The sequence below is a fragment of the Cryptomeria japonica genome, unplaced genomic scaffold (genome assembly GCF_030272615.1).
Source record: "Cryptomeria japonica unplaced genomic scaffold, Sugi_1.0 HiC_scaffold_687, whole genome shotgun sequence".
NCBI lineage: Eukaryota > Viridiplantae > Streptophyta > Pinopsida > Cupressales > Cupressaceae > Cryptomeria > Cryptomeria japonica.
Window position 1 is genome coordinate 21,517 of NW_026729478.1, and position 27,636 is coordinate 49,152.

A 27,636-nucleotide genomic window follows, 5' to 3' on the forward strand; every position below is an offset into this window, starting at 1 on the left:
TTGAATCTACTATATCTCAAGCTAAAGGTTATCCTTTCACCATTGCATGCCTATAATTGGTCCTCTCCTGTGTGCAACATTATCATCCCGACTCCCATGAAATCCAAAGTGTGAATTAAGTTCTGATAGACAAAATAGATACATATAATATTTCTCTTGCACTACACATCCTTCAAAGAGAAGGTGAGGTGAATTTATCTTATTACTCGGGATGGGGGTTCTTTCAGAACTGTATAGATTGGTGTCTGGACACTATTGTTCAAGGTTGGTTAAAATCCCCTTGACCTAGTACATCTACGTTACCTTCTCGAATAAAAATGGAGCTGTTTAGAGATGATATCACCGATATCATTGTGTTGTTGTGCTGTGTGGTTGGTCGACCTAGGATAAAATTCTTTGAAGAATGGATGTTTCATTTTTTCCTCAGTGTTTATGATGATAGAAATCAGATTGACTAGGCAGGGTTAATATGTGATTCCCTTCACAAACAACTTGTAAAGTTTAATGATAGGAGTGAATTATGCTTTTGCTTTGTGCTTTGCTATGTATTAGCTGTCAAGAGAATCTCTTGGCTGGGTTTGAGACAAGTTGGAAATGTCACAAATGGTGTCCATGTTTATAATTGTTTCCCTCAATTACATAAAAGAGACGGTATGAGGAATTTCTCTCACATCCATGACACTTTATTCATGACAATCATAAAAGACATTGAAGTAAACCCTGAAAAGAGAATATCAGAGGAGGCTATGGCCCTAATTCAATATTATGGTAGCTTCTATATTCAGTACATAATTTTCTCATAATTGAGAATAGGAGTTTATGAAAAGGCTAGATTAAGATTACCCAAGTATGCCTCTAATTATCTCTTCTTGGAACTATGTCGTTATATGACCTTTGTTAATACAAAATATATACAAATGAGAAAGAAAGGGTACTCTTTTCCTATGAGCTTGTCTCAATTTTCTTGTAGAAATAATGAATCTCCAAAATTTTTTGATAAACTTCTAGCTAAGATTGGTTTTTGTTCCCTACCCATAAGGATCGATTTTGATAGTAAGGGTTATGTTAAAAAAAAATTCTATGGAGCTGCTCACTATGTTCACTTACCCAAGCTATAACAAGAATGGGACCTAAAATTAAATTTCAACATAAAGATAAAGAAGCAACGAGGATGTGATTGTTTGATTTCTTGTTTCCTACTTAGTTGTTCAATTTTTAAAGTCCTTGCTCATACTATTGGTCCTAGTGGACCGTTTAGTTGGAAGTTATTCTTAAACTCTCTTTAATTGGTTGTCTCCAAGAAGTCATTATTTTGATTAGTTTATGGTCAAACTATTTAAGGTTGGTAGGAATCATTGTTAACAGTTTCGATTTGGAACTTAAAGGATCCAAATTTCAGTTAGCAGCAATATTGTAATTTTATGAAAGTTTAATGGAATTCTGTTTGAAGGAGACTTTGTGCTGATTCAATCAGAGCTCTGATCTATATTTGATGCTATCATCAATATTTATATCTGAATGATTGATTGAATGTGGGAATATCTGTTCTTTATTTAGAATTTGTGCTATAACGAATAGTGGTTTCCTACATTATTGTGAATTTACATTCGATATTATGAATGTTCTTGTTTGTGATTTATTTTATGCGGTGATCATTCATTAGTAAAAATATTTGTATGAATGTTGGTAAATGATTTGTGTTTAAGATATATGGAAATTGATCTTTATACTTTGATGTGATGGTCATGTGTAATTAATCTCATGTTTTCCTTCCTCTTTATTTTGTAAAGTTTACCTTTCCTGCTTTCTAGTTAAAAGCATACCCAAAATAACCTAAATTGATATCATAAGATGGATTTGTACCTCTAAAATTGAAAGGAAAGTTGCAAAGCCATAGCAACTTCTCCGACTGTTGTTAATAGTTTGCTCTCTTATTCGGGGCTAAGAGTCGATACTGTCATATTTTGAAGAGAACAAAATCTATTAACCAACAATAATACATGCACATATACCTAGTTAAAATAAATAAATAATCATAATTATCCTCATCCACATTTAATTTATGTTAACTTAATTAAATATTTTTTTGATTCAAGTTATTTTACTAATTAAACAAGTTAGATTCAGGTTATTTAACTAATCAATCAATTGAGTTAATTAAATTAGTTCTAGGTTATTTGACTAATCAATCAATTGAGTTAATTGGTCAATCAAACCAGTTAACTCTAAATCAAATATATAGTCCACAAAATCAATTAAATCAATCTAAACATATGTATTTTCACTTTTGAAAAATCTAAAAAATTCACTATTTTTTCGGAAATTGAGGAAGCTCTCTAAATAACCATTGACCTACTTTGAATATTTTAATCATGTCATTGTTATGCTACTCAAAATATTTAATAACAATTGAGTCTCCATAATATTTTTTTTTGATTTGCATGTGTTTAGAATTTGGATTTTAATTTTTTGAAAATTTCTAAATTTTATTCTAAAATCACAATATATAATTTAAAATATTATATAAAAGAATATTAGTAATTATGTATAAGATTTAAAATTTATATAGTTAATGACATAGAGAAAAATCATATAATACATATTGTATATATATTTTAAATTTATTTCAAAAGATTAATAATTATATAAAGATCTTAATTTCATGAGAGTCTGAAATAAATAAATAAATTAAGGCATGAGATATTATTTGATAATAAAATAAATCAAATAAAATTGACAATGTTTATTAAAAATAAATTGAAACATTACATATGACCATGTAGTAGAAATGCAATATACATTTGCTTCTTTTTATTTGATAATAGCTTTGCCTAAAGAGTAGTCATCGTCTTCATATTTCACTCATCTATAAATTTGGTTAAGATAACTCGAGAATGTTTGAATCATCATGCTATTGTCTATATCATCCTAGAATTAGCATCAAATTTATGAAATTTAGTTATGTTGTTCTTTCTCTTAACAAAATTAGTATTTTTCATTTATTTTCTTATGAGCCAAGTTGGGATGAAAAATGCATGTGTGACACATACTTTCCAAAATATTTGATTTATTTCTACAAACTAACCTTTTTATATTTAGAGTTGGGATCTTTTATTAAATTGTGTGAGGTTTGAGAAAATAATATAATTAAGAAAAAAAGATAATAATATTATGTATGAAGATATAGCCTTACGAACTTACCACATCTAATGTACTTAAATTTTTGGTAATATCAGAACACATATTAATAGAAACATCAGAGTACTTAAGTTTAATATTTTAAAACTCATCTCTCTATAGGTTTAAAAATTCCATTTAAATTTATTTAATTGAATAAAACATTTTGAAAACATATGCACCAAAAACCATCATAAACAAAATAATATCAATTTTGGTTAGACTCAAATTAAAATTATAATTACGATTAATATCTAGAAAGAGATTCCCCATATTAAATAGTTGCATTGACTACAAAGGAAGGCATGAAAAAATGAGATATCCTCTAAAATGACATCTACACCTCCATTCTTCATGCCATTTTGAAAGCTTCCTCGTATGCTTCTCATGATTAAGATGCTTCTAGATTTATTGCAAAAAAATTTCAAATAGCATATAAATGGGTGGAGAAAAACATGTTGAAGAAGGGAAACATAGAGACAAATGATGTAATGACATCCATAATTTCAAAATAACATAATTTACAGAATTCATAGAAAAATTCATAAAATAAAGTGTTACTATTCCACAAGTGCGGATATACAAGAATGAGACCTAAAATTAAATTTCAACATAAAGATTTAATACACAAACTATAACAAGGCCGAACATAATGGATCGTGTTCCTTTACGATAGACTGCAAGGTCATTTATAATGAAAAATAATTCATGAAGACCATCATGACAGGAACTTTGACATATGTCTCCCACAATCACATAAAGGGTGAGAACATTTTTGGGGCATGTATCCACCCTACCACGAAGTAGTTACACTTCCCCAAAATATTTCATGATACAAAAGATACCCAACCCGGCACGAGGTAGACTAACAATGCAAATTCGACAAGAGTAATGGAATAATGCAATATGGCATATCTATATCTAAACTGATATAACAACTTCATGGTTACCTAAGAATGTATATTAAGAATACATTGCTTTCATGAGCATATATGTGTGTAATATCTTCAATCCATGCACTTGATAACTCATCAAGGATCTTATTTTCAATCAAACCTCCATTAATTATAAAATCCAATCAGAACCATAATTTAATTTTCTCAAATTCTCAAGAAATATACAACACTATAATCATAGCCGATACTACAACACATCTCTACATACATAAGTTTAAGATTATTTAGGAGTATCTATAAGAAATCATATAGCAGTCTCATAAAAAAATATAAGGATATCAAACATGAAGACACGGGATGGTCATTCATGAAAAGATATCATGACCTTAATAATGGTTACTCATGACAATGTCTCTTCTTTAACACCCAATAGTTGTATTATGATATCCAAGGCACAATTAGAGTATAGATCATTACTCACCATTTAATCTATCATCAAACAATCAATATCATATGACAATAACCTAGTTTCACCAAAAGATTCCATACCACGATCATATTCAAACATGAATTTTCCCCATTAAACCATTGTCTTTCCCAATACACACAATTATTTCATTTAAGATGTTCCCTTTGAATTAGGTTTGAGATAATATCAAATCAATATTTTAAGAAGAATAACGATAATGGATTTTAAGGATAATTCTTGTTGTTTTTAGAACTTATCATTCAAAATCAAAGAAAGTTCATAACTACTTTTCTTAAGAGGTCAACTCTTATCCACTTGGTGTGGTTCTAATCACCATAAGCTTGTACAAGTTGATCTAAATCCAATCTTGTAATAATATTCAGTAGAATTACTTTGTAAATAAACATTAATGAAATACATCTATTTAGCCTTAAAGAGTTTTATATTTACTTGAAAATCTACTTTGTTCCTCTTAAGAGTAAATACACTCTTACACACACATGTATATATTCCTATCTATCATATCATAGATTTTATAATTATAAATCTCCCAATAAAAGAATTTAGGATATGCTAAATAATCATTTGATCTTGAAAGGGTAATACAACCATATTAACCTTCAACTATTTATAATGCTATTAATATATTAATCATCAAGATGAAAATCTAAAATTAATTGTAAGAATACTATAAAATCTATCACTTCCTATAACATCATAATGACAATCTGAATAGCTTTCATTAAATCTTGTGTGTAAGCAACACAATTCAAATATGCATGCCCTTAAAACCACAAATTGCATAATCCCAAGCAAAAACCAATTAATTGTTTTTATAGAGACACCCAAAGAAGATTCTCTTTTTTATTTTTATTTTACTATATAAGAAAGATAACAATGTTTACAATTTTTAAAACTATTGTTTTTACTAACACACCATATTTATGATACTTTCATTTTTGGAGATTCTTATATCTCAGAAGCGAGGTGTGGGAAGAAGATGTTGGACAATTATGCAAAAATATCAAGGCAACATATGAACTATGAGACAAGCAAAATTTTCTTTTTAAATGTCTACCAATCCCTCCAAGAGAAAATCACTACTATCCTAGCCTACCAGACTGCTATTCTTCTTAATTTTTATTTGAGGCTTCCTCTCATATCTAAAACCCCCTCCTTATCCTTCTCAAATGGAATTATTGAGATATTCCAAAATAAATTAGAAGGTTGGAAACGTAATTTGCTCAGTATGGTAAGGAAAGTATAGATGGTTAAATCATGTCTTAAGAGCATCCCCATATATTACCTCTTCCTTTTCAAAATATTGGGGAAGGTGGCTGAGATAATTGAGATGATTCAGAAAATATTTTTCAGGATTGGTACTGAGGAGAAAAATTGACTATCCTTAGTTGCCTGGGACAGGGTATGTTGCAAAGCAACAATGATGAAACCCTAAAAACGTAGAGTACCTAAAATATAATTTCAATAACTACCAGAGAAATGCAGAGACGTGGCGAAGATATAGACAGTCAAACCAAATAATAGATTCTTAAAGCACAAACAGAGATATGTAAAACACTGAGAACGAAAAACTATGAATTTATTAAAAATCAAAAATATGTTAACTACCACACAAACTGAGGCAAAATAGGCCACAAGGTAAGGAAGACACATATTGAAAATGCACACAATGGAACGAGAGAATTTCAAATTGAAAAGAGTGAAAATCAATTCATCTTTAGAGGTACCTGAATTCTAGAGCTGAAAACAATTACCTCCGTTCTGCACAAACCTCTCTTTCAACCAAACACACCGAAAAAAAATTGCTTCAACGAAACCCGACAAAGCCCTCAACAAGCTCAGATACATTGTAAATACACATAGTATCCAGACAATGAAAACCCAAAAGTAGCTGTGAACTTTGTGTGCCGCCACAACAAAGGTAAACATGTAGAGAATGAAAACCCAAAATTAATTATGAGCATTGAACAAAAGTGACAGACACACTACCCAAGGACACGAAACACACTTTAGAGAAGCGAAACCTTTAGTCGCATTTAATCCAGGCTCTTCACATCACTCTCAAAGCCATCCATAGAGGGCATGGTAGGCGGTATGTCACCTCATCACCACGTCACACTCAAACACATCAATAGATGACGTTGTTCAAGTTGTCTTATCACCACCCAAGAAACAAGGCTTGGCCAAAAAGTTGCTAAAAAATGGATAATCATCGAAAGGCTGACACTTTGGCAGGCAAAAGCCCGCACAAGGATCTTATTGGCTAATTATGATTAATATATGGAAAGAGAATCTCCAAACTAAATAGCTGCATTGACTACAAATGAACGCTTGAACAAATGAGATATCCTCTAAAATGACATCTACACCTGCATTCTTTATGCCATTTTGAAAGCTTCGTCATATGCCTCTCACGATTAAAATCCTTCTAGATTTATTGCAGAAAGTTTTCATATAGCATATAAATAGGTGCAGAAAAACATGTTGAAGAAGGGGAAGCGTAGAGATAAATGAGTGGAAAGGGAATGCTTGTAGTGAGCGTAAAGCAGGATAAAAGATGCACGCTTGGAAGAATCAATTGGAAGGAAGAAATGAAATAAGTGAGAAAATAAGGATAAAGATGAAACCAATGTGACCAAAATCATGGGATGCCAATTATTTATGCAACTCTTATGGCCATGATTTTGATCCAGCCAAAGAAAACATCCTATTGCTCATTTCAAAGGATTGGGAAAGACATTGCAAATCAAATTTGAAATTCAAATTGGTTGCAGTTTCATTAATGATGAGTGTGACTATGTGCGTCTGTGTGGATCTTCCAGCTTGAGGGCAGTGGGATTAAATTTGAATTCTAACTATGGCTAACTACCGATTGTAGCCATTAACAGAATTGGTTAGAAGAACCAAAACGTCATCGGTGAAAGGAATGGATCAAAAGGCCCGACACCAGCCACTTAAGTGGGGCAACACCTAGAGTGTGTTTGTTAAGCCCAACCCTCTTGATCCTATGTTATAATGAAATAAAATATAAAACTTTTGACTATGGAAAAGCTTAAAGAAGCTGGAATTAGTTGATTTTGATCTTTTTGACTAGTCAAGATAGTTTCCACAAGGAAATCTAGATAATTTATCACACCATGAAAGGATTACCTCAAAGAATAAGGGTTTACTCTATAATGACCAAGCTTGAAGAATTTGATATTTTCAAGTAGTTTATATGGTACATCAAGTCAATAATGAATGTACTAAAAAAAATTAAAATGTTGAAACTAGATAATGCCTAAGATAATTTTGTCAACTTTTGTAAACAAAAGGGAATTAAGATGCAAATATTAGCTACATATACTACATAGAATAATGGGGTAACTAAAAGAAGGAATAAGAAAATTCAAGTAAAATATAAATCAATGCTCAAGGATCATAGTCTTGGATATAAATTATGGAGAGAAGTAATTCATATAACAACTTATTCGATCAATCATAGTTTGTAATTAAAACCTTAGAAATATAATCTGTAAACATGGAATGTTTAGGAAACGAATCCTTAGTTGGGCATTCTAGATTCTTTATGAGTATTTCATTGACACATTCCGAAAGAGAAGAGAAGGAAACTCAATGATAATATTTAAAAATGCATCTTTGTTAGGTATGATGAGTCTGGTAAAGCCTATGACTTTTACAATTTCATAGAAAATAAAGTTCACATCTCTAAAGATGCCAGTTTTGAGGAGTGTGACCTTACAAGTGTTTTTATGTTAAGTTTTTAAAAGAAAAAGATGGATATTATGCATCATCATACACACCGAGAAAATTTAAGCTAAAACCAAAAGGAATTAATGAATCAACAAAAGTAAGAGAAGGTATTGATGAGTCAAATTCAAGCCCATTATCCATTCCAAAATCCAATGAAATCTTGTAAGGAGATACTAAATAGTAAGGAAATAGCCATCAATTGTTATGGCTATGATATCAATTACGCATTGATGATAATTGTTGGTGCTCATGAACCAAGAAGGCTTGAGGAAGTAGTAAAAAAGGAAACATGGTAAATCATTATGAAGCGAGAGGAAGTTGATACACGAAGCAACTGATTGTAAATGTGTACTAAAAAAAAAGTTTAAAATTCATGATTCATTAATAAGCACAAAACAAGATTGATAGCTATAGACAACAAATAGAATCATAGTGTGTTGAAGGTACCCAAGAGTATAGTTTCCCATAGTCACACAGAGCATATTATAAATGCATCATATATTTTTTTGTGTGACGAACCAATGTTTATAAAAAAAATGTTGAAAACACAAACTCCATTAAATCACAATCTCAAAAAACTATTATATTGACCTTGTAACAACTTTCCATAATATAATTTTAAAAAATTATAATAATACAAATCACAATCTCAAAATATCTATTATATACACCACCTCACGATATAATTTAAAAATTTATAATAACAATTTAATTTTATTATTAAAAATCAGAAGTTACGTTGCGGATTTTAATTTATTATTATTTGTCAAATAAAGTTGTAGGATTCGCATTTTTATCAGGGGGAGATTATGTCAAAAAAATAAACTAAAAATAAAAATCTTAAAATTTGTATATAACGATCGGAACGATCACCATTCTACTGGAGCGGTTGAGAGAGTGAGCGAGAAAATTGACTTATTCTAAACAACGAAATATTCCTTTTCGATTTCGATCATACCTGAAGAGTTCCAATGAAGCGTCTCAGATTTTTCTATTTTGCTTGAAAGAGTAAAACCCTTACCGAGTTATAAGCTGATTCGGTCAATTGTCCTGCAACATTTTTGTGCTCTGCTTATAAATTGCCCCTGCCTGCCATGTTTCGTGAACACATATTCAATAACATTTCCATTGTTAGAGCCGAATTTTCTTTGTAAGTAGCCCAACACGCTCTGTAGGAAGGCTTAACGGCTCTCGACATTGTGAGAGAGAACACACACTATCACGAATCTGACAAGATAATTTCAGTGCTGGATTTTCTTTGTTTGTAGCCAATCATGGCTAACAGCGCGCTTGCCGGGTTCCTCATTCTCCTCCTCTTTTTCATGTGTGCAATGTCGTTGGGCAAGGCGGAAGAAGAAGATATAAGGAAGCCCTATATTATTCATATGATCAAATCCATGAAACCCCAACATTTCTATCTACACCAACACTGGTACGCTTCAATGCTCAGCCAGGTCTCAGAATCAAATGCGAATGAGTTGCTATACACATATGATACTCTCTTGCACGGCTTTGCTGCGAGGCTAAGCGAAGCAGAGGCTGACGCCATGGAGAGTATGGGGGGGTGCTTGGCCGTGGTCCCTTCCTCCCTCAATAAAGTTGCCACTACACACACGCCAGAGTTTCTGGGTCTCTCATCCTCCTCCTCTTCTTCTCCTGGATTATGGTCTCAATACTCCACTGGTGGCGAAGATATCATCGTGGGCGTGATTGACACAGGCATATGGCCTGAAAGCAAAAGCTTCAATGATGCAGGGCTTGGACCTGTTCCCTCGAGATGGAAAGGCACATGTGAAAGCGGGCAGGCCTTCAATTCGTCACATTGCAATAGAAAAATCATTGGAGCTCGATACTTCTACAAAGGCTTCCAAAATAATGTTTCTAAAATCAATGAAACGTTGGAATACATGTCTCCCAGAGACGCCCACGGCCACGGCACTCATACAGCCTCAACTGCCGCAGGAGCTGCGGTAACGGGTGCCAGTTTACTCGGTTTCGCCAGTGGAACGGCCAGAGGAATGGCTCCTCATGCCAGGCTGGCCATCTACAAAGCATGTTGGGCGCCTGAAGGCAGATGCGACGACAGCGACGTGGCTGCTGCCATGGAACACGCCATTGCTGATGGCGTCGACATCCTTTCTATCTCAATTAGCTCAGAAGACGTGCCATTCCACATGAATATCAGAGCCATTGCAGCGTTTGGAGCGACAGAAAAGGGAGTATTTGTTTCTGCCGGGGCAGGCAATCGAGGACCACTTTCGTCTACTCTGAGCAACACAGAGCCATGGATTACAACCGTGGGTGCGAGCAGCATCGACAGAGATTTCCCTGCTTCTCTGGTGTTGGGCAACCAGGAGATATACAGAGGCACCTCCGCCTTCAAAGGAGGAGATGGAAAATTGCAAGGGCCATTCCCTCTCGTCTATGTCTCCGCCAGCAACAGCTCAAAGCGTTGTCTTGATGGCAGTCTCGACCCCAATCTGGTGAAGGATAAGATAGTGCTGTGTGATCAGTTGATCGATCCAGATGACTCTAGCGCACCGGAGAAGGCCAATGAAGTAGCTAGAGCAGGCGGTGCAGGAATGATTGTGGCCAATGAAGAGCTCCTTGGAGCACAGCAGCAGTTTTCCTACACTTTTAAATTTCCCGCTATCAGCTTAAGTTTCAAAGCTGGGGAAAAAATAAAATCCTACATCAACAGCACATCGAATACTAGTACTGCCACGGCCGCCATGCGTCTCACTGGATTGACTATTGTGGGAAACGCAACGGCCGCTCCCATAGTGGCTGCTTTTTCATCGAGGGGGCCGAGCGAAGCATATCCTTCTGTTCTCAAGCCTGATATGATTGCTCCTGGTGTCAACATATTGGCAGCATACGCTGGAAGTGTGGACTACATTTTAGATTCGGGGACCTCAATGGCGTGTCCTCATGTCAGCGGCATTGCAGCGCTCATAAAAGCCATCCATCCCACCTGGAGCCCCGCCGCCATCAAATCTGCTCTCATGACGTCTTCCTACATTGTGGATAATAGAAAGCAGGAGATCAGAGATTCAGTAACCATGGAGGCAGCCAACCCATTTGCTATGGGCTCAGGCCACGTGGACCCAAGATCTGCAATGGATCCTGGCCTTGTCTACGACATGGCACCGCAAGATTATATAGACTTTCTATGCTCTCTTAACTACACCAAGAAACAAATTGCTCTTCTCACCAAGAGACTGATCTCGTGTCCCAAGTCCAGTTTCGAAGCTGGAGATCTCAATTACCCTTCGTTTTCTGTTGTGTTTAAGCCGGGCAACAATTCGGCTCAAGTGAGCAGAAGAACAGTGACGAATGTGGGTGCAGTTGCAAAGGGTAATGTAGTATACAGAGCGAGTGTGAAGAGCCCTCCTGGTGTCAGCATCACTGTGGAGCCCCAGACGTTCGTGTTCAGAAATCTGTACGATAAAGCCACCTACATAGTGAAATTTGAAAGCAATATAAGGACTCCATCTCCTTCCGAGGGAGACCAAAATGGCTTTGGAGAGATAAGTTGGACTTGCATTGAGGGTGGAAGACAACTTGTTCGTAGTCCGATCGTATTGACTTGGCAAGCTTCAAACTAATCCAACCTAGCTCAAATATAATATTATTTATATTTAGCAATCCATATGGATAAGATAATCCAACCTAGCCCTGCTACTTAGTATGTCATTTGCAAGCATATATAATGCAGCTTAGTGATTGGTTTGTAATGCATCAAATATAATATTAATTATGAAACCCTAACAAAGGGGTAAGCCATTAGGTTTAGACTAAGCCACTGAAACTCACTAAGACAAGGAAGAATGAATCCGAAAGGAGAAATTCATTCCTCATATCTAGATTTAAGCTTTGCATGATATTTGTAATATTTTGTCACTGTTATTTTATGTCAATCTCTCATTGTTTGTCCTAGATCTAGCATTGAAATTCAACTGTAATTCAAATTTAGTTTTCAACTCTAACAAGGGGAGAATTAACTTGTTTTGAATCAAGTCCTTTTAGGATTGGATCAATCAAGTTTAATTTTGTTCTCTTAATGTTTGGTCGTTAGGCAAAATTAGTGGCTTTATCAACCTAAATGGTAACACCCTAATTTCCACCATCTCACAAAGTCTAATAGAATTAACTTGAAAACATTGAAAAGAACAAGTCTAGATTATCAAATTTAAAGGAAACATACATAATAAACATTTGAATTCTCAAAAACTAAGAATATTACCTCATCGAATAAAAAATGATCTAAAAAACCTCAACTATTTGTCTTACGTTGTGCAATCGACAAAAAGGTGGTCAAATGGTCATGGAATATTCAAAATATGTTTGTGTGAAGCCTAACCACCATGAAAAAGTGTCACTTTATCTCATAACATGCAAAAGGTAGAAAAACTAGAAAATGTGGGCCTAAATCGTGGGTCAACTAATCCTCTTACCCTTTTTTAATGCAAGCTATTTGGCGGGCACAAAATGCCCTATATATAGTTTTGATTTATTCCTCAATGTATTGCTAGTGTAAATGGTTTGTGATTCCTAGTTTAGATAATTAGACTAATGAATCCCATTTACTTACTCTACAATAAGGAGCCTCATGAACCCCTTTATAGGCCAACAACAAAAACATGAGGAAATAAGGGGAAACAAAAACTCCCTATGTGACAAGCCCTATACTGAACCAACTAATGTAAAAGCCAAAATTTATTGAGCCAGGGGTACAACCTTATGTTGAACCTCTATTTCCAACCATAATGTCCCCACAAGAATGATCACCCATGTGGAATGAGCAGACTGCAATGCAAGAAGAGGACCATTTGCATAATAATTAGGTTTTAGCATATCTATGTAATCCTATCCATATCAAATAACTTCAAACAACAAAAATATAACACCTTAATTTCCAATCACTCACACAATTTTAGGCACCAAGGAGAACCTCCAATTTAAATTTTTTTGTTAGTGCCATGATAAATTATTTTTAGAATAAAATAAAATAAATTTTAAGTGAATAAAATAGTTGCAAATTTTATATCTCCCACATTTGTTTTAGATATATGTATTTAAGATAACTATACTACCTTAGATTGACGTACAGGATTATATGTACATGCTTTGCAACCAGTCGATTTTAGAATAACATGTAAATTAATTAGATATTCATATCTTAACTTGGTTTCTGATAGGATTTATCTTTCTAAATCCAACCTCGTCACATCAATAATTGTTTGGGGATAATTAAAACTATGAATATGAATGTTTCTTAGATTTTGACTTAGTAAAGGATAATTATAATTTCTTTTTTATTTTTCTTTCAATTTATTTGTGTTTTTGTAATTTTTCTTAAATAATTATACCTTTTTATTTGCCTCTATTTTTATGTCACTCCTTTAAAATTCTATGGAAATTATGTCATCATGGCCTACCATATCATGCTCCATCCTACTACTTTCCTACTTAGATATTTTTCTTGTACTTCATATCAAAAATATGTTATCAATGTCTACCATATGATGGTGCATCCTTTTACATGATACATTGAATTAGGTTGCTCAAATTTTAAAAATGTACTGTGAGCATCACAAATTTTATCATGACATTATTAACACTCTGCATTTATTCTTATTTATAACTATTGATAAATAACATTCTTTCTGTCCCATCCTTTGAGTCCCACCCATCTATTTAGTCCCATGTTCTTTTATTTTATTTCAAGTGTTCATCCATCTCTTTTATTCTTCCTTGTGCTTTGGACCAACACTCGGTGACATTAAATATTTCTTATTCTACATTATTTACAAATCCACCGCTTCTTTTATATGTGGCACCCTTTGAACAAGGGCAACATTTAGACACCTATATTTCATCACCTTGTTAATTAAATCCATCATAATCCTATTTGGGAAAATCCATCATTCTAACCAATCAATTCTATTATCATTTCTTAATTGACAAATTCTATTGTGCTCATCATCATGCCACATTGATACTGTCTTATGGACTTTTCCATGTTAATGCACCTTATTAATTAATTGATTACATTATATCAATTAATAAATTTCAATCACCCATATATCATCCCATGACTAATTAATTCATAAAACATAATTAATTAATTAATCAGCTATTTCCTAAATAATTGTTGTGCCCGTCCTGCCCATTGGGCCATAGTTTGTTCCTCAAGTTGGGGACCACCACATTACAAGAGTAATGTACATGCTTTAGTTCTCAAAACCCTCGATTGAATGATCAACCTCTTTCCTTTAAGCGTCAAGTCTTGGTTATGTCCAATGGGGCCCCACCTCACTTTATCACCTTATTGCCATCTAATGGAAATTTAAATCACTAGGATTTATCATTATTGAGCCTTGTTCCACCCGATACCCCGATCCCCGGTAGTATCATGTTAGTGGGTCCCTCATAGGTCACATATCAACCGGACACGCGTTAGAAACTTTTTCAGCACACACACTTCTCGTGTTATGCAGTTCTTAAAGAACCCGATTGCCTGATATTTCGATAGTAGCAGCCTCAAGACCGACAACTCATGCAATGACGTCAATAAATTACCTTTTGGTAATGGGAAATAAATGAAGCATTAATAAAATGTTTTTTTTTCAAATCTCAAAGTAGTACGACAACCGCCGAAACAAAAGAATTAATTTCTCCATGTATTCATATGGCTATCACCTTTTCTCATCCTATTTGCATTTGAGACTTCTGGTAAACTTGAAGGGGTGTATAGGCGAAAGCACAAAACCAGGTTTGAGGATAGAATCTCTGTTTGCATAAAATTGTTAAAATTTCTGGTTTTCTTGTTGATAAGATAGGGGAAGTTTGTTAATTTGGCATTCATGAACATCCGTTCTTCTCATAAATCCTTTCTATTTTATCCCAATTTGATCTTTCACCCTCTATCAGAAACCCTAGCCCTTCTGTGTTTAGCTTTTATGGCACCTAAACCCTCTCAGCCCATTGAAAGAAAATTAGACCATATCAAAGATAGAGAAATCGAACCATTTACAATGCATGACATTCAGAAGAGGCTTCATAGTTTAGAGAAGTGTCCCATTACACAAAAAGTCATTGAATCTACTATATCTCAAGCTAAAGGTTATCCTTTCACCATTGCATGCCTATAATTGGTCCTCTCCTGTGTGCAACATTATCATCCCGACTCCCATGAAATCCAAAGTGTGAATTAAGTTCTGATAGACAAAATAGATACATATAATATTTCTCTTGCACTACACATCCTTCAAAGAGAAGGTGAGGTGAATTTATCTTATTACTCGGGATGGGGGTTCTTTCAGAACTGTATAGATTGGTGTCTGGACACTATTGTTCAAGGTTGGTTAAAATCCCCTTGACCTAGTACATCTACGTTACCTTCTCGAATAAAAATGGAGCTGTTTAGAGATGATATCACCGATATCATTGTGTTGTTGTGCTGTGTGGTTGGTCGACCTAGGATAAAATTCTTTGAAGAATGGATGTTTCATTTTTTCCTCAGTGTTTGTGATGATAGAAATCAGATTGACTAGGCAGGGTTAATATGTGATTCCCTTCACAAACAACTTGTAAAGTTTAATGATAGGAGTGAATTATGCTTTTGCTTTGTGCTTTGCTATGTATTAGCTGTCAAGAGAATCTCTTGGCTGGGTTTGAGACAAGTTGGAAATGTCACAAATGGTGTCCATGTTTATAATTGTTTCCCTCAATTACATAAAAGAGACGGTATGAGGAATTTCTCTCACATCCATGACACTTTATTCATGACAATCATAAAAGACATTGAAGTAAACCCTGAAAAGAGAATATCAGAGGAGGCTATGGCCCTAATTCAATATTATGGTAGCTTCTATATTCAGTACATAATTTTCTCATAATTGAGAATAGGAGTTTATGAAAAGGCTAGATTAAGATTACCCAAGTATGCCTCTAATTATCTCTTCTTGGAACTATGTCGTTATATGACCTTTGTTAATACAAAATATATACAAATGAGAAAGAAAGGGTACTCTTTTCCTATGAGCTTGTCTCAATTTTCTTGTAGAAATAATGAATCTCCAAAATTTTTTGATAAACTTCTAGCTAAGATTGGTTTTTGTTCCCTACCCATAAGGATCGATTTTGATAGTAAGGGTTATGTTAAAAAAAAATTCTATGGAGCTGCTCACTATGTTCACTTACCCAAGCTATAACAAGAATGGGACCTAAAATTAAATTTCAACATAAAGATAAAGAAGCAACGAGGATGTGATTGTTTGATTTCTTGTTTCCTACTTAGTTGTTCAATTTTTAAAGTCCTTGCTCATACTATTGGTCCTAGTGGACCGTTTAGTTGGAAGTTATTCTTAAACTCTCTTTAATTGGTTGTCTCCAAGAAGTCATTATTTTGATTAGTTTATGGTCAAACTATTTAAGGTTGGTAGGAATCATTGTTAACAGTTTCGATTTGGAACTTAAAGGATCCAAATTTCAGTTAGCAGCAATATTGTAATTTTATGAAAGTTTAATGGAATTCTGTTTGAAGGAGACTTTGTGCTGATTCAATCAGAGCTCTGATCTATATTTGATGCTATCATCAATATTTATATCTGAATGATTGATTGAATGTGGGAATATCTGTTCTTTATTTAGAATTTGTGCTATAACGAATAGTGGTTTCCTACATTATTGTGAATTTACATTCGATATTATGAATGTTCTTGTTTGTGATTTATTTTATGCGGTGATCATTCATTAGTAAAAATATTTGTATGAATGTTGGTAAATGATTTGTGTTTAAGATATATGGAAATTGATCTTTATACTTTGATGTGATGGTCATGTGTAATTAATCTCATGTTTTCCTTCCTCTTTATTTTGTAAAGTTTACCTTTCCTGCTTTCTAGTTAAAAGCATACCCAAAATAACCTAAATTGATATCATAAGATGGATTTGTACCTCTAAAATTGAAAGGAAAGTTGCAAAGCCATAGCAACTTCTCCGACTGTTGTTAATAGTTTGCTCTCTTATTCGGGGCTAAGAGTCGATACTGTCATATTTTGAAGAGAACAAAATCTATTAACCAACAATAATACATGCACATATACCTAGTTAAAATAAATAAATAATCATAATTATCCTCATCCACATTTAATTTATGTTAACTTAATTAAATATTTTTTTGATTCAAGTTATTTTACTAATTAAACAAGTTAGATTCAGGTTATTTAACTAATCAATCAATTGAGTTAATTAAATTAGTTCTAGGTTATTTGACTAATCAATCAATTGAGTTAATTGGTCAATCAAACCAGTTAACTCTAAATCAAATATATAGTCCACAAAATCAATTAAATCAATCTAAACATATGTATTTTCACTTTTGAAAAATCTAAAAAATTCACTATTTTTTCGGAAATTGAGGAAGCTCTCTAAATAACCATTGACCTACTTTGAATATTTTAATCATGTCATTGTTATGCTACTCAAAATATTTAATAACAATTGAGTCTCCATAATATTTTTTTTTGATTTGCATGTGTTTAGAATTTGGATTTTAATTTTTTGAAAATTTCTAAATTTTATTCTAAAATCACAATATATAATTTAAAATATTATATAAAAGAATATTAGTAATTATGTATAAGATTTAAAATTTATATAGTTAATGACATAGAGAAAAATCATATAATACATATTGTATATATATTTTAAATTTATTTCAAAAGATTAATAATTATATAAAGATCTTAATTTCATGAGAGTCTGAAATAAATAAATAAATTAAGGCATGAGATATTATTTGATAATAAAATAAATCAAATAAAATTGACAATGTTTATTAAAAATAAATTGAAACATTACATATGACCATGTAGTAGAAATGCAATATACATTTGCTTCTTTTTATTTGATAATAGCTTTGCCTAAAGAGTAGTCATCGTCTTCATATTTCACTCATCTATAAATTTGGTTAAGATAACTCGAGAATGTTTGAATCATCATGCTATTGTCTATATCATCCTAGAATTAGCATCAAATTTATGAAATTTAGTTATGTTGTTCTTTCTCTTAACAAAATTAGTATTTTTCATTTATTTTCTTATGAGCCAAGTTGGGATGAAAAATGCATGTGTGACACATACTTTCCAAAATATTTGATTTATTTCTACAAACTAACCTTTTTATATTTAGAGTTGGGATCTTTTATTAAATTGTGTGAGGTTTGAGAAAATAATATAATTAAGAAAAAAAGATAATAATATTATGTATGAAGATATAGCCTTACGAACTTACCACATCTAATGTACTTAAATTTTTGGTAATATCAGAACACATATTAATAGAAACATCAGAGTACTTAAGTTTAATATTTTAAAACTCATCTCTCTATAGGTTTAAAAATTCCCTTTAAATTTATTTAATTGAATAAAACATTTTGAAAACATATGCACCAAAAACCATCATAAACAAAATAATATCAATTTTGGTTAGACTCAAATTAAAATTATAATTACGATTAATATCTAGAAAGAGATTCCCCATATTAAATAGTTGCATTGACTACAAAGGAAGGCATGAAAAAATGAGATATCCTCTAAAATGACATCTACACCTCCATTCTTCATGCCATTTTGAAAGCTTCCTCGTATGCTTCTCATGATTAAGATGCTTCTAGATTTATTGCAAAAAAATTTCAAATAGCATATAAATGGGTGGAGAAAAACATGTTGAAGAAGGGAAACATAGAGACAAATGATGTAATGGCATCCATAATTTCAAAATAACATAATTTACAGAATTCATAGAAAAATTCATAAAATAAAGTGTTACTATTCCACAAGTGCGGATATACAAGAATGAGACCTAAAATTAAATTTCAACATAAAGATTTAATACACAAACTATAACAAGGCCGAACATAATGGATCGTGTTCCTTTACGATAGACTGCAAGGTCATTTATAATGAAAAATAATTCATGAAGACCATCATGACAGGAACTTTGACATATGTCTCCCACAATCACATAAAGGGTGAGAACATTTTTGGGGCATGTATCCACCCTACCACGAAGTAGTTACACTTCCCCAAAATCTTTCATGATACAAAAGATACCCAACCCGGCACGAGGTAGACTAACAATGCAAATTCGACAAGAGTAATGGAATAATGCAATATGGCATATCTATATCTAAACTGATATAACAACTTCATGGTTACCTAAGAATGTATATTAAGAATACATTGCTTTCATGAGCATATATGTGTGTAATATCTTCAATCCATGCACTTGATAACTCATCAAGGATCTTATTTTCAATCAAACCTCCATTAATTATAAAATCCAATCAGAACCATAATTTAATTTTCTCAAATTCTCAAGAAATATACAACACTATAATCATAGCCGATACTACAACACATCTCTACATACATAAGTTTAAGATTATTTAGGAGTATCTATAAGAAATCATATAGCAGTCTCATAAAAAAATATAAGGATATCAAACATGAAGACACGGGATGGTCATTCATGAAAAGATATCATGACCTTAATAATGGTTACTCATGACAATGTCTCTTCTTTAACACCCAATAGTTGTATTATGATATCCAAGGCACAATTAGAGTATAGATCATTACTCACCATTTAATCTATCATCAAACAATCAATATCATATGACAATAACCTAGTTTCACCAAAAGATTCCATACCACGATCATATTCAAACATGAATTTTCCCCATTAAACCATTGTCTTTCCCAATACACACAATTATTTCATTTAAGATGTTCCCTTTGAATTAGGTTTGAGATAATATCAAATCAATATTTTAAGAAGAATAACGATAATGGATTTTAAGGATAATTCTTGTTGTTTTTAGAACTTATCATTCAAAATCAAAGAAAGTTCATAACTACTTTTCTTAAGAGGTCAACTCTTATCCACTTGGTGTGGTTCTAATCACCATAAGCTTGTACAAGTTGATCTAAATCCAATCTTGTAATAATATTCAGTAGAATTACTTTGTAAATAAACATTAATGAAATACATCTATTTAGCCTTAAAGAGTTTTATATTTACTTGAAAATCTACTTTGTTCCTCTTAAGAGTAAATACACTCTTACACACACATGTATATATTCCTATCTATCATATCATAGATTTTATAATTATAAATCTCCCAATAAAAGAATTTAGGATATGCTAAATAATCATTTGATCTTGAAAGGGTAATACAACCATATTAACCTTCAACTATTTATAATGCTATTAATATATTAATCATCAAGATGAAAATCTAAAATTAATTGTAAGAATACTATAAAATCTATCACTTCCTATAACATCATAATGACAATCTGAATAGCTTTCATTAAATCTTGTGTGTAAGCAACACAATTCAAATATGCATGCCCTTAAAACCACAAATTGCATAATCCCAAGCAAAAACCAATTAATTGTTTTTATAGAGACACCCAAAGAAGATTCTCTTTTTTATTTTTATTTTACTATATAAGAAAGATAACAATGTTTACAATTTTTAAAACTATTGTTTTTACTAACACACCATATTTATGATACTTTCATTTTTGGAGATTCTTATATCTCAGAAGCGAGGTGTGGGAAGAAGATGTTGGACAATTATGCAAAAATATCAAGGCAACATATGAACTATGAGACAAGCAAAATTTTCTTTTTAAATGTCTACCAATCCCTCCAAGAGAAAATCACTACTATCCTAGCCTACCAGACTGCTATTCTTCTTAATTTTTATTTGAGGCTTCCTCTCATATCTAAAACCCCCTCCTTATCCTTCTCAAATGGAATTATTGAGATATTCCAAAATAAATTAGAAGGTTGGAAACGTAATTTGCTCAGTATGGTAAGGAAAGTATAGATGGTTAAATCATGTCTTAAGAGCATCCCCATATATTACCTCTTCCTTTTCAAAATATTGGGGAAGGTGGCTGAGATAATTGAGATGATTCAGAAAATATTTTTCAGGATTGGTACTGAGGAGAAAAATTGACTATCCTTAGTTGCCTGGGACAGGGTATGCTGCAAAGCAACAATGATGAAACCCTAAAAACGTAGAGTACCTAAAATATAATTTCAATAACTACCAGAGAAATGCAGAGACGTGGCGAAGATATAGACAGTCAAACCAAATAATAGATTCTTAAAGCACAAACAGAGATATGTAAAACACTGAGAACGAAAAACTATGAATTTATTAAAAATCAAAAATATGTTAACTACCACACAAACTGAGGCAAAATAGGCCACAAGGTAAGGAAGACACATATTGAAAATGCACACAATGGAACGAGAGAATTTCAAATTGAAAAGAGTGAAAATCAATTCATCTTTATAGGTACCTGAATTCTGGAGCTGAAAACAATTACCTCCGTTCTGCACAAACCTCTCTTTCAACCAAACACACCGAAAAAAAATTGCTTCAACGAAACCCGACAAAGCCCTCAACAAGCTCAGATACATTGTAAATACACATAGTATCCAGACAATGAAAACCCAAAAGTAGCTGTGAACTTTGTGTGCCGCCACAACAAAGGTAAACATGTAGAGAATGAAAACCCAAAATTAATTATGAGCATTGAACAAAAGTGACAGACACACTACCCAAGGACACGAAACACACTTTAGAGAAGCGAAACCTTTAGTCGCATTTAATCCAGGCTCTTCACATCACTCTCAAAGCCATCCATAGAGGGCATGGTAGGCGGTATGTCACCTCATCACCACGTCACACTCAAACACATCAATAGATGACGTTGTTCAAGTTGTCTTATCACCACCCAAGAAACAAGGCTTGGCCAAAAAGTTGCTAAAAAATGGATAATCATCGAAAGGCTGACACTTTGGCAGGCAAAAGCCCGCACAAGGATCTTATTGGCTAATTATGATTAATATATGGAAAGAGAATCTCCAAACTAAATAGCTGCATTGACTACAAATGAACGCTTGAACAAATGAGATATCCTCTAAAATGACATCTACACCTGCATTCTTTATGCCATTTTGAAAGCTTCGTCATATGCCTCTCACGATTAAAATCCTTCTAGATTTATTGCAGAAAGTTTTCATATAGCATATAAATAGGTGCAGAAAAACATGTTGAAGAAGGGGAAGCGTAGAGATAAATGAGTGGAAAGGGAATGCTTGTAGTGAGCGTAAAGCAGGATAAAAGATGCACGCTTGGAAGAATCAATTGGAAGGAAGAAATGAAATAAGTGAGAAAATAAGGATAAAGATGAAACCAATGTGACCAAAATCATGGGATGCCAATTATTTATGCAACTCTTATGGCCATGATTTTGATCCAGCCAAAGAAAACATCCTATTGCTCATTTCAAAGGATTGGGAAAGACATTGCAAATCAAATTTGAAATTCAAATTGGTTGCAGTTTCATTAATGATGAGTGTGACTATGTGCGTTTGTGTGGATCTTCCAGCTTGAGGGCAGTGGGATTAAATTTGAATTCTAACTATGGCTAACTACCGATTGTAGCCATTAACAGAATTGGTTAGAAGAACCAAAACGTCATCGGTGAAAGGAATGGATCAAAAGGCCCGACACCAGCCACTTAAGTGGGGCAACACCTAGAGTGTGTTTGTTAAGCCCAACCCTCTTGATCCTATGTTATAATGAAATAAAATATAAAACTTTTGACTATGGAAAAGCTTAAAGAAGCTAGAATTAGTTGATTTTGATCTTTTTGACTAGTCAAGATAGTTTCCACAAGGAAATCTAGATAATTTATCACACCATGAAAGGATTACCTCAAAGAATAAGGGTTTACTCTATAATGACCAAGCTTGAAGAATTTGATATTTTCAAGTAGTTTATATGGTACATCAAGTCAATAATGAATGTACTAAAAAAAATTAAAATGTTGAAACTAGATAATGCCTAAGATAATTTTGTCAACTTTTGTAAACAAAAGGGAATTAAGATGCAAATATTAGCTACATATACTACATAGAATAATGGGGTAACTAAAAGAAGGAATAAGAAAATTCAAGTAAAATATAAATCAATGCTCAAGGATCATAGTCTTGGATATAAATTATGGAGAGAAGTAATTCATATAACAACTTATTCGATCAATCATAGTTTGTAATTAAAACCTTAGAAATATAATCTGTAAACATGGAATGTTTAGGAAACGAATCCTTAGTTGGGCATTCTAGATTCTTTATGAGTATTTCATTGACACATTCCGAAAGAGAAGAGAAGGAAACTCAATGATAATATTTAAAAATGCATCTTTGTTAGGTATGATGAGTCTGGTAAAGCCTATGACTTTTACAATTTCATAGAAAATAAAGTTCACATCTCTAAAGATGCCAGTTTTGAGGAGTGTGACCTTACAAGTGTTTTTATGTTAAGTTTTTAAAAGAAAAAGATGGATATTATGCATCATCATACACACCGAGAAAATTTAAGCTAAAACCAAAAGGAATTAATGAATCAACAAAAGTAAGAGAAGGTATTGATGAGTCAAATTCAAGCCCATTATCCATTCCAAAATCCAATGAAATCTTGTAAGGAGATACTAAATAGTAAGGAAATAGCCATCAATTGTTATGGCTATGATATCAATTACGCATTGACGATAATTGTTGGTGCTCATGAACCAAGAAGGCTTGAGGAAGTAGTAAAAAAGGAAACATGGTAAATCATTATGAAGCGAGAGGAAGTTGATACACGAAGCAACTGATTGTAAATGTGTACTAAAAAAAAAGTTTAAAATTCATGATTCATTAATAAGCACAAAACAAGATTGATAGCTATAGACAACAAATAGAATCATAGTGTGTTGAAGGTACCCAAGAGTATAGTTTCCCATAGTCACACAGAGCATATTATAAATGCATCATATATTTTTTTGTGTGACGAACCAATGTTTATAAAAAAAATGTTGAAAACACAAACTCCATTAAATCACAATCTCAAAAAACTATTATATTGACCTTGTAACAACTTTCCATAATATAATTTTAAAAAATTATAATAATACAAATCACAATCTCAAAATATCTATTATATACACCACCTCACGATATAATTTAAAAATTTATAATAACAATTTAATTTTATTATTAAAAATCAGAAGTTACGTTGCGGATTTTAATTTATTATTATTTGTCAAATAAAGTTGTAGGATTCGCATTTTTATCAGGGGGAGATTATGTCAAAAAAATAAACTAAAAATAAAAATCTTAAAATTTGTATATAACGATCGGAACGATCACCATTCTACTGGAGCGGTTGAGAGAGTGAGCGAGAAAATTGACTTATTCTAAACAACGAAATATTCCTTTTCGATTTCGATCATACCTGAAGAGTTCCAATGAAGCGTCTCAGATTTTTCTATTTTGCTTGAAAGAGTAAAACCCTTACCGAGTTATAAGCTGATTCGGTCAATTGTCCTGCAACATTTTTGTGCTCTGCTTATAAATTGCCCCTGCCTGCCATGTTTCGTGAACACATATTCAATAACATTTCCATTGTTAGAGCCGAATTTTCTTTGTAAGTAGCCCAACACGCTCTGTAGGAAGGCTTAACGGCTCTCGACATTGTGAGAGAGAACACACACTATCACGAATCTGACAAGATAATTTCAGTGCTGGATTTTCTTTGTTTGTAGCCAATCATGGCTAACAGCGCGCTTGCCGGGTTCCTCATTCTCCTCCTCTTTTTCATGTGTGCAATGTCGTTGGGCAAGGCGGAAGAAGAAGATATAAGGAAGCCCTATATTATTCATATGATCAAATCCATGAAACCCCAACATTTCTATCTACACCAACACTGGTACGCTTCAATGCTCAGCCAGGTCTCAGAATCAAATGCGAATGAGTTGCTATACACATATGATACTCTCTTGCACGGCTTTGCTGCGAGGCTAAGCGAAGCAGAGGCTGACGCCATGGAGAGTATGGAGGGGTGCTTGGCCGTGGTCCCTTCCTCCCTCAATAAAGTTGCCACTACACACACGCCAGAGTTTCTGGGTCTCTCATCCTCCTCCTCTTCTTCTCCTGGATTATGGTCTCAATACTCCACTGGTGGCGAAGATATCATCGTGGGCGTGATTGACACAGGCATATGGCCTGAAAGCAAAAGCTTCAATGATGCAGGGCTTGGACCTGTTCCCTCGAGATGGAAAGGCACATGTGAAAGCGGGCAGGCCTTCAATTCGTCACATTGCAATAGAAAAATCATTGGAGCTCGATACTTCTACAAAGGCTTCCAAAATAATGTTTCTAAAATCAATGAAACGTTGGAATACATGTCTCCCAGAGACGCCCACGGCCACGGCACTCATACAGCCTCAACTGCCGCAGGAGCTGCGGTAACGGGTGCCAGTTTACTCGGTTTCGCCAGTGGAACGGCCAGAGGAATGGCTCCTCATGCCAGGCTGGCCATCTACAAAGCATGTTGGGCGCCTGAAGGCAGATGCGACGACAGCGACGTGGCTGCTGCCATGGAACACGCCATTGCTGATGGCGTCGACATCCTTTCTATCTCAATTAGCTCAGAAGACGTGCCATTCCACATGAATATCAGAGCCATTGCAGCGTTTGGAGCGACAGAAAAGGGAGTATTTGTTTCTGCCGGGGCAGGCAATCGAGGACCACTTTCGTCTACTCTGAGCAACACAGAGCCATGGATTACAACCGTGGGTGCGAGCAGCATCGACAGAGATTTCCCTGCTTCTCTGGTGTTGGGCAACCAGGAGATATACAGAGGCACCTCCGCCTTCAAAGGAGGAGATGGAAAATTGCAAGGGCCATTCCCTCTCGTCTATGTCTCCGCCAGCAACAGCTCAAAGCGTTGTCTTGATGGCAGTCTCGACCCCAATCTGGTGAAGGATAAGATAGTGCTGTGTGATCAGTTGATCGATCCAGATGACTCTAGCGCACCGGAGAAGGCCAATGAAGTAGCTAGAGCAGGCGGTGCAGGAATGATTGTGGCCAATGAAGAGCTCCTTGGAGCACAGCAGCAGTTTTCCTACACTTTTAAATTTCCCGCTATCAGCTTAAGTTTCAAAGCTGGGGAAAAAATAAAATCCTACATCAACAGCACATCGAATACTAGTACTGCCACGGCCGCCATGCGTCTCACTGGATTGACTATTGTGGGAAACGCAACGGCCGCTCCCATAGTGGCTGCTTTTTCATCGAGGGGGCCGAGCGAAGCATATCCTTCTGTTCTCAAGCCTGATATGATTGCTCCTGGTGTCAACATATTGGCAGCATACGCTGGAAGTGTGGACTACATTTTAGATTCGGGGACCTCAATGGCGTGTCCTCATGTCAGCGGCATTGCAGCGCTCATAAAAGCCATCCATCCCACCTGGAGCCCCGCCGCCATCAAATCTGCTCTCATGACGTCTTCCTACATTGTGGATAATAGAAAGCAGGAGATCAGAGATTCAGTAACCATGGAGGCAGCCAACCCATTTGCTATGGGCTCAGGCCACGTGGACCCAAGATCTGCAATGGATCCTGGCCTTGTCTACGACATGGCACCGCAAGATTATATAGACTTTCTATGCTCTCTTAACTACACCAAGAAACAAATTGCTCTTCTCACCAAGAGACTGATCTCGTGTCCCAAGTCCAGTTTCGAAGCTGGAGATCTCAATTACCCTTCGTTTTCTGTTGTGTTTAAGCCGGGCAACAATTCGGCTCAAGTGAGCAGAAGAACAGTGACGAATGTGGGTGCAGTTGCAAAGGGTAATGTAGTATACAGAGCGAGTGTGAAGAGCCCTCCTGGTGTCAGCATCACTGTGGAGCCCCAGACGTTCGTGTTCAGAAATCTGTACGATAAAGCCACCTACATAGTGAAATTTGAAAGCAATATAAGGACTCCATCTCCTTCCGAGGGAGACCAAAATGGCTTTGGAGAGATAAGTTGGACTTGCATTGAGGGTGGAAGACAACTTGTTCGTAGTCCGATCGTATTGACTTGGCAAGCTTCAAACTAATCCAACCTAGCTCAAATATAATATTATTTATATTTAGCAATCCATATGGATAAGATAATCCAACCTAGCCCTGCTACTTAGTATGTCATTTGCAAGCATATATAATGCAGCTTAGTGATTGGTTTGTAATGCATCAAATATAATATTAATTATGAAACCCTAACAAAGGGGTAAGCCATTAGGTTTAGACTAAGCCACTGAAACTCACTAAGACAAGGAAGAATGAATCCGAAAGGAGAAATTCATTCCTCATATCTAGATTTAAGCTTTGCATGATATTTGTAATATTTTGTCA

At 34.1% G+C, this 27,636-nt stretch overlaps 2 protein-coding genes across 2 annotated transcripts; both read left to right on the forward strand.

Annotated features, from left to right (window-relative positions):
* The first annotated feature begins 9,590 nt into the window (after positions 1-9,590).
* Positions 9,591-11,924, forward strand: LOC131044411 (subtilisin-like protease SBT1.7). Its single transcript, XM_057977729.2, has one exon. It carries the CDS (start codon positions 9,591-9,593, stop codon positions 11,922-11,924), a length of 2,334 nt encoding a protein of 777 aa, XP_057833712.2.
* A 13,083-nt stretch (positions 11,925-25,007) lies between these two features.
* On the forward strand, positions 25,008-27,341 carry LOC131033570 (subtilisin-like protease SBT1.7). Its single transcript, XM_057964800.1, has one exon. The coding sequence runs from the start codon at positions 25,008-25,010 to the stop codon at positions 27,339-27,341; it is 2,334 nt and encodes a 777-aa protein (XP_057820783.1).
* Positions 27,342-27,636: the final 295 nt, after the last annotated feature.